We start from the raw sequence: 9,379 nt of genomic DNA, 5'->3' as shown, positions 1-9,379 counted from the left end.
TTAGCATAGTTAAATTCGTCTTTTCATTACGAATCCAACCATATAAAAAACTCATTTTTGATAAAAATGCAGATGAGTGTTTCTTCATCAGGACGGCAGAATAGTTTAAAAAATTAAATGTGAAGCAGCTGTTTTTTTAAAACAAAGCTCATGAGATATATAACGAATATTTCCATCGATAATAAAAGAAAAAACCTGGAATACCTACGCTTGTTCGAAATATAATACATTAAAAATGCCAAAAACCCTAAAAAAATTTTTTTGGTATAATTGTGAAATATTTGCCTTTTTATGCCCACTCTAGAATGATATATCGAAATAGAAAAACATTCTGACATCATGACCTAGACCTTTCTTTCCGGATCTGAAATGCAATTGGGTCCTTATTAGAAATGAATATAGAGTTCCCCATCAAATTCCAAAAAACAATTCTATATGGCCTTCTCCATATAGTAGAACTGTAGAATTTACGAGAAAATCCATGGAAAATTTTCCAGATTTTCATATAGAATTCCATATAGAATTATTCTATATGAAAATTTCACGTAGAACTCGATGTAGAACTCCATGCAATTTCCATCCATCGCATGTGAAAATCATTATATCGCAAATCTGTGGAAGGTTTTCCACGTGGAATTCTTAAGAATTTAGCCATAGAATTCCATTGTTGATATTATGGAATTTACATAATACCATAAAGAATTCTTCATTTATTATCATAAAGATTGTAATTATCTTATAATTTTCTTCATTTTGCGTTTCAAAATTTAGTTTGCAACACCAAAATTTAATAAGAATAACGATGGATAAATTAAAATAATAAAACGTGGTTTAAGAAAACAAATTCCACATTTCTCGTAACATCTCAGGAAATTATTGCAGCTTCCCTAATATCTGGATTCCGATAATCAATGTTCCCTATACTTTGTGGCAATGAAAGTGAAGATGGGCTCGTTTCGTAAGAATTTAATTCGTCCGAAAACGATATATTATTATATCGCGTTACATCATTTTGAAATTATGGGGCCTAGATTCTTCTCACACAAACATTACTCCGATGGGAACTGTATATTTAAAAGCTGGAAATAGTTTATTAATAAAATTATAAAATATTACATTAAAAATTATTATTTTCATATTTGGAATATGACCAAACTGAAATGAAGAACATATTTATATGAATAATTCATTCACATGATGATTTACATTAAAATAATTTCAATTGATGAATAAAAATAATTGAAGTTAAAATTTTTGTTTTTAATAATGAATTATTTTAAATATAACTAGATAAATTTTTTTAAACAATTGAAAAAGAAAACTCCTTAGCAATTTTGATTTATGTGGATTGAACAAATTTATTCCAGAGATGCTGCTATTAGGTCATTTTATAATCTCAATGTCCTTGCCTCTTCAGCCATATTATCTTCTTACAAGGTCGAATTCCAGGAAACTATGATCATAAAAGAAAGCCTTTAAATTTTGTTTTTTACAATTTTGTCCTACTTTTAATTTTGCAATACCTCTTGAATTCAAAAAATTGAAAAATAATTTCGAATTTTATCAGTTCTAACATTTCTATTCATAATTAAAATAAATTATCTCTCCATTTATTATGCACTGTTTTGAACAATTCTGAAATCTTGTTAACATTCAGTTTTCCGGTCGAAATAAGTAAATTCTTATAATAAGTCCAATCTCCAACTTTTTATATCATTATAGCGAAAATATAGTTTCATTCCCCTAACAAATAAAATAAATAAGTGCAAAAATATTGTACATTAATTTAGAAATTAATTAATTGTTTTCAATCAGTTTATTAGTGCCACAATTAATTCTCTTTTTTTTTTAAAGGAAGAGTTCATTAAAGAAACATAACTGAGAAAATATAGTTACTTCGATTTAACATTACTCTCAGAATATTTCACTGATTAAGCCAGAAGATATTTCTCTTGCAATACGAATATCTAATTAACATTTAAATACGATAACGAGGAATTATTCTCACTTATATTCATGTCTAGTCTAAGCTGTTATTTTATTACTACTAAAAGACTTTACCTGATAATACCTTGACATTTATATTTTACATGTTTCAATAAACATTATGCATAAAAACTAATTCAAATTGCATTTACGTAGAAAAGAATTTATCCTTATAAAAATAGATCTTCCACCAAACATAAAATAAAAAATTTCTCTGCTTCAAGGGCACACTCTCGTCGTGCGCTACTCACAAATTTAAGCGCACAACTGATGGTTTTCGCGCTTCGCGCTCGATAATGTATTTCCATTGCGCTACGCGTTCGGTCTTTGTATATTCCCCACATTTGTGCACAGACTTTTTAAAACGAAAGGTCAAAACATTTACAACAGTAATTTCATTCATCCTTTGGCAGTGTTATTTTCTCGTTAAAAAATGCATATTCTTAAAATAAAAAACTTTTGTTATTAAAAATTTTATTGCAACTTTGGCCGTTTTTTTAAAACTGAATCTGCTCATTTCCAATTTTATTTTTACGATTGAAACGTTACACATGTGGTCTACACAGCAGCCTGTTTTTTAACTTCTAAATTTTAGCCATAACCTCAGCGATCCAGACTTTGTCAATTAATTTTTTTACCGAAACTCATCTAGTTGTTCTGATAATCTTACAGGGCATTCAAAAAAGCAACATTTTTCTTCTCTAGACTTTTTTTCATATCGTGCGTTATTTGGCATAAAATGTTCATTTTTGTGTTTTTTTTTTAATTTTGTAAATGCTACATTTCTGGTATTTTTTGGTTTTGTGAAAAAAGTCATCAACATATATTGTTCGTCTTTTTTAATATTATGAATACCCATTAAGATATTTTTAAATCTTGAAAAAAGTGGTCTTAAAAAAATTTTAAATGCGTTAACTTTTTGAATTTTCATCAAGAATGGCTCGCTAACGAACTTGACATTTAATTTCGAACAGTAAAAGAGTGTACTAAAAGCCAATCTAATAGATTATTTGTTTCAAAAGTAATCGAGGAAACAGCAGACAGACCTACATACATTCATACATACATACATACATACATGCATACATGCATACATGCATACATACATACATACATGCATACATACAAAAAGACACATTCATAAAAACCTGTTTTTCGGATTCAGGGTGTCTCAAAACGTGGACATTTGAGAAAAACTGGGTGGGTCAAATTTTACACAAATCTAATACCTTCTCTAATGAGAATGTAATACATTTTTTGCAATCTGTGAATTTAATTCACAGCCTTCAATAGAGTAAAATTGCTGCGGAAATATATATAGAATTTTCCGAGAACTCGATTAGCATGTGATTGTGCTATTCATTCTTCCGTTAGTAAAAATGAAAATAATTTTTTCATATAACTTTTTGGCATTACTAAAAATAAGAAAATAATCTTGCGAAATTTTTGGTCTATTGCAAAACAAGGAGAAATTCAGATACAAGAAAATTCAGAACTTAGTGAAAGTTTTGCAAGACTGTTTTAATAAATCGATTAGAAACTCACTTTCTTGTTTTGAAGACTTTGGGTAGATTAAAAAATCAATCACTGATAGAAAATAAAAAAATAATATTTAAGCAATGAATATTAAAGACAGTAAAAGTTATTTGCTTAAAAAGGGAGACAAAACTAGAGTTCTATTAATGATGATAGAACTTAACGTCGACTCGAAAGAAAACTGCTTGTATCAAAATTCTCAAATAAATTTACTATTGAAGTTCAAAATAATTCTCCGTTGAACATTATAAATAAAATAATATTTAGAAACCTTTATTTTATTTATATTTTTAATATAATTTTATTATTCTAGACATTAAATACTGTTCTCTACTCTACTATAGCATCCCCAAAAGGTATGTAAATTTGAATATATTGAACAAATTTAACAATTACATATGTAAATAATTAAAACATTTTTTATATTTAATAAGAATCTGGGAATCTTCAAACATAGAAGGTCGCATCGTAAATGAGAACTGGAACTCAGTTATACGGACGTAATTCCCAAAGGTGAGAGGTGAGAAATGAGAAATACTAAAAAGAAGATACTGGACAGTGAAATTTTGGCAGTAGGAGGACCACTATAAAATAGCGCTCGATCCCATCTCTTCACATCAGTCACATCTCCTTCACTCTGAAGACCACAACACAAACCCGAAAACCCAAAATGAAGATGGTATGTATTTTGGAATTTTCGATCACCAATAGTGCCTCCACATTTTTTTTCTGGACAACAAGACTCTCAAAAGTGTTATACTGTGTGACAAAAAGTGCCATCTTCGGGAGACATATTAAAATAATTAATTAATTTAAATAAAGCTGTGATTTGCTTTAGTGAAATATTTTGTAGTGACATTTATTTTGAGCTGGAACGGACAATATTTAGTAAAGACAATAATTTTTAAATCTAATTAAAAAATTGTGTGCCAAAAATATTAAAATTAAATATATGTGAGGAGAGGGGCACACTGGACAAGAGAAGCCAAAGTAGATAATAATTAATAAAAACTAATAATGTGTATAAAGTAATAAATTAAAGTAAATAATTAATCATCAACTTTTTTTTGTTATTTTTTTTGTTATATTTAAAAGAATTCATTATTGTTTTGTGTAAAATAAGGCTATTAACTCGATTACTCTCTCCCCTTTAGAAAACAAAATGACAAATTATGTGAAAATTGTAATCAAGATAGAATTAAAACTGGAATTCTAATATGTATGTGCTTTATAATATTTTTTGTTTGATTTAAATCTATTTTTAGGTCTCCATTTGACGTTAGGGCGAGGGGCTTCCAAATAATTTAAACAAATTTCAAATTAAATGTAATGCGACGATGAATTCCATTTTATTTATATTTTTCCATTATATTATTTGCATTCCTAAAAAAAACCTGAAAAGCACGTACATATTTGGGACCATGCGTAAATTTCGTAGTCTTTTATAGGTGAAAATTTAACTCCTTGCTTGAAATTTAAACTAACTATTTGAACATTAAATGTTTGATTGAAGATTCATAATTTTAGTTGAGAACTCGAATGTTGCTTTCAAAATGATCTTCTTTATTAAAAACTTACATATTTTGTTGAAAACTTATGTTGTGTTGTTGAAAATTAAACTGCATGTAAAAAGATTCACTTTTCTGAATTAAATATTATTGTTTTTCAATTAACGTTTGTTCATTCAATTTTTTATTGAAAAGTAATCTTGTTTTAGAATAAAAATTCAGCTACTTGATTGAAAATTCGTCTTTTTGGTAGAAAAATGAATTTCGTGGCAAAACATGCAACTGCTTGGTTGTACATAAGCCGTTTTTGTCAAAAACTCAATTATTTTGCTGAAAATATGTCTTTTTTGATTTAATTATGTTGTGTAATATCGAAAATTAAAAATCTGGGTTTTTTAAAGTATCAACTATTATATTTTTGGTAAAACTGTATGATTTTAAGTTAACAATTCAATTACTTTTTTTTTTTTTTTGAAAATTGAACAAACTTCTCGAAATTGCATTTTTATTTTGGATTCCTTATTTTAGTAGAAAATTTCACTCATTCGTTGAAAATTCAACTACTTTAATGAAGTTTTCCTTTCTTGGGGCCAAATTAATCTTTTTAACTGCAAACTTTAATATTTCGTTGAAAATGACCTTTTTTGTCGACATTTCATTTTTGCTGCTTGAAAATTCATTAGTTTTTTATAGCAAATTTCGGCTTTTCGTTTTGGAAATTTAACAATTAGGTAGAAAATTCAACTATGTGGTATATAAGTTAACCGTTTCGTATGAGATTGTGTTTTTTATTATTTAAAATGAATTTTTTCAATTGGAAATTTAATTATCTCATCTTGGATTAAAAGCGGAATTTTTTAGTTAATAAATTCAACTAGTTGTTAGAAATTGATGTATTTTGTAACAAATTTTTCTTCCTTAATAAAAAATCTCCTTGGTTCAAAATGTATGAATTTGGTTGAGAATTCGTCCCTTATAGTAGAAATTTGATATTTTTAGTTGAAAATGTAATTATTTTATTGAAAATTTTACTTTGTTGTATAAAAAACTTGTGTTTTGTCGTGAATATTCAATAGTTTATAGAAAATTTAAATGACTATTTTTTTTTAATCTGCCCATTTTAATAATAAAATCGTTGCGAAAAATGATCCTCCTTATTATTAAATCTAACAAATTATTAACAGTAAAAAATAATATCCAAATACCCTTGTGGTGGTTTAGGTTATAGGCGTCGTTCGGAGTGTAAGTTGAGTTGCACAGTAAAAATGTATGCACTAATATATAACGGCGGAGGTTTTTAATCTATGCGCACCATCAGCGCAAGCGTCAAAAACAATCAGGGTTACTTGTGGGGGCACCAGATGAGGGGGGAGTTCAAGATATCGATTTTCATAAAATCGAGGTCCGACTATTGCTTGGCCCTCAGCATGCAGACATCTTGGATTTCTCCCACTCAACCTGCAACACCTAATAAATTATTTTCAAATGTGGCTTTGCGAATTTGGTGCGAACTTAAAATTTTTCTTCTGTTTCAAATCAAAAATAATTTTATACAATAAATATTTTTGAATTACAGGTAATTGTGTTCGCCGCCATCCTGGCTCTGGCTATTGCTGCTCCCCAGGGAGACAGGCAACCGGAAGTTGTCGTTGTAAGGGAACTTCAACACAACAACATTGGAGTGGATGGCTACCAATACTATTACGAACTTTCGGATGGACAGAAGAAGGAAGAAGCTGCTGAATTGAGGAACGTTGGAACTGAAAACGAAGCTCTTGTCGTTAGAGGAAGTTTCTCCTGGGTTGATGCAAATGGCCAGCTTCACACCGTTGAATACACCGCCGACGAAAATGGATTCCATCCTATTGGATCTGATATCCCAGTTTAAATTTTCCCTTAGTGCAATAAGTCCGATTCTAAATAAATTTTTTTCCTATTTTCCTAAATATATGTCTTTTATTATTTCCTTCTAGCACTGCGTAGATTGTAAGATAAAAATTTCGTACCAAAATTTTGTTAGAATTGAGGTTATATTTGAATATGATTTTAGGGAATTAAAAGTGAAATTCTCTTATCTCTTATCTTATATTTTATCTTATGAACTGAAGTTTTTTAAATTTCGAACATTTTTTTTGTTGCTATTTTGAATTTCCAAAAATAATAGAATGAATGTAATATTAACGTACGTTAACTTCAGATAGATAAAGAAGTTTATGTCGCAAATCAGGGTGTGCGAAGGGTTAATTAAAAAATTGAAACATTGATTTTCCGGTACTGGCAAGAATATCAAGTAACGATTTTTCAAACTGCAATCAACTGCATTATAATTTCCCATTTTATTCTACTGAATCTCAAAGTTTGAAGAGACCAAAAAAACGAAATTTTGACAAAAGAATCGAAGCCTTGTCGGTTTTCGTTTCCAGTTCTAAGGAAAACGAAAAAAAAGAGAGGATCCCGATTCCTGAATTCGGAAAGTAAATTACAAATTTATTAAATCTATTTTGAATATGAATTAAATTAACTAGCATATTCCGACTAATATTTGAAATCCTTTATTCAGTGTTGAAAAAAAATCAATCAACTCAGTGTGCTCATTTGAGAATAAACCAGTCCGTCTCGAATCAAAACACATTTTCACAAAGAAAGGAAATCAATTAGTTTTTAATTTCCGTCACTTTTTAAAACCCGAGGAAGTTACTGAAGCTTATTTACACACTAAGTCATATGACAGGTAAAATTAATAAGAAAAAATTATTAGAATTTACAATATTAAAATTAAAATATCCCACTCGAGTTACTTCGAGATTGACTATCCACCTTTTTTGCAAAATTATAAGTTGATACTTGCTTAATTGTATATGTAATCCAAATAGAATACAATCCAGAAAACTTGACGAAAAAAAACTACTGGCAGCTGTTCTGCCACAATCGAATTTTGAGATTAAAGCAAACTTCATTACTACTGAAGTGGATACCGAAAAAAAATTAGCCTGTGGCGAAAAATCTGGCATTCGCGCCCGAAAGGTGAATATCGAATTTCTGTTCTAACAAAGTGAAGTCGCGAGATGTGCGTCGCCGATTCGACTGGAGCTTTACAGGATAAAACTATGCACGTCAAAATCCATTAGGTGTGCGTTTTTCACTTTCTATTCAATGGGCCTTATTTTTTGAGATAAACCTTGATATCTCAGAAACTGAAGCCCATTGGGTCGAAAGGAAAAATACGCATCTAATGGATTTTTATGTACGTTCGCCCTGTGGAGCCCCAGTCGTATCAGCGACGCACATCGCGCGACATCTCCTTATGAGTATAGCCAAATTTAATACTAATTGTTTTAAAAACTGCGTACAAATTCTGAAAATTCTCCAGAAAACTATTCAATATTTTGTAACATAATAATTTCACATACAATTTAAAAAAAAATAAACTTTCGTATCAAATTATCAAACGAAGAACCATGCGAAGTCAGAAACAAATGATGGAATTCAACGAGTGAAACGAATTGTAGCCACAAAGAATTTCGTCTATGATTTTGCAAATCCTCTAAATTCGTTGGATGATGGAGAGAAAAATCCGAAATTATTTTCAAGCCAGGCAGCCATTGGTAAACTAATTATGATTGCCTGCAAATCTATTGTATATTTTCGAGGAGCTTCGAATGTTTAATTTCTCGCCAGTTTGAGGTTTTATTTAAGCGTGACTAGGATTTTAAATCGATTTTGAAAGTAGTAGATTTTACAATTTTCACTTTAAATTAAGATACTAGTCTGAATTAATATAATAATATGTTTGTATTTTTCACAATTAAAATTAGGTGTTAAAGTTGCTGACAAAAAGAGATCACTGGCATCTCTGCCTCATCTAGTTCCAGTTTCTTTAAGTGGAAATAATTTCAAAAGTGAAGAATTTAATTATGATTCTTCTACTAAAGGAACTTTATTACCATCTCTTCCAAATCGAAATGATAGGAGATCTAATGGGAATTTCCGATCGATTTTCAAAAGCAGACACAATGGTATTTACGATACTTGACATTTAAAATTTTTAATTTCGCGCGAGAACATCATGAAAATCTGAGGTTATGTTATCTTTAAGTATAGTTTTCTTAATTATGGCGCAAAGTACAAATTGGCAAATATTGTTCATCTTTCATTTTTTTTAATAAATTAACTATCTCTTTTAGAAGAAAGGTTTCCAAATTCATCTTCACCAGAGGAATTCAGTCGGCAGTCGAATTGGCAAAAATTAAGGCAAAGAACTTCCAATAAAATTCTTTGTGATAAATCAGAAACATCTAACGCTCGATTAAAAAAACTTTACGAAACTTTTGAAAAATTAAATCAAAGAC

The 9,379-nt window shown here is 29.2% G+C and overlaps 1 protein-coding gene across 1 annotated transcript; it reads left to right on the top strand.

Moving 5' to 3' along the window:
* The first annotated feature begins 4,098 nt into the window (after window positions 1-4,098).
* LOC117171507 (flexible cuticle protein 12-like) lies at window positions 4,099-6,959 on the top strand. The gene is made up of 2 exons (XM_033358880.1): window positions 4,099-4,201; window positions 6,607-6,959. Exons 1-2 carry the CDS (start codon window positions 4,193-4,195, stop codon window positions 6,916-6,918), a joined length of 321 nt encoding a protein of 106 aa, XP_033214771.1. The 5' UTR covers window positions 4,099-4,192; the 3' UTR covers window positions 6,919-6,959.
* The last annotated feature ends 2,420 nt before the right edge of the window (window positions 6,960-9,379 follow it).

The sequence above is a fragment of the Belonocnema kinseyi genome, chromosome 1, assembly GCF_010883055.1.
Source record: "Belonocnema kinseyi isolate 2016_QV_RU_SX_M_011 chromosome 1, B_treatae_v1, whole genome shotgun sequence".
NCBI classification, from domain to species: domain Eukaryota; kingdom Metazoa; phylum Arthropoda; class Insecta; order Hymenoptera; family Cynipidae; genus Belonocnema; species Belonocnema kinseyi.
This window is presented reverse-complemented; position numbering and strand designations above follow the sequence as displayed.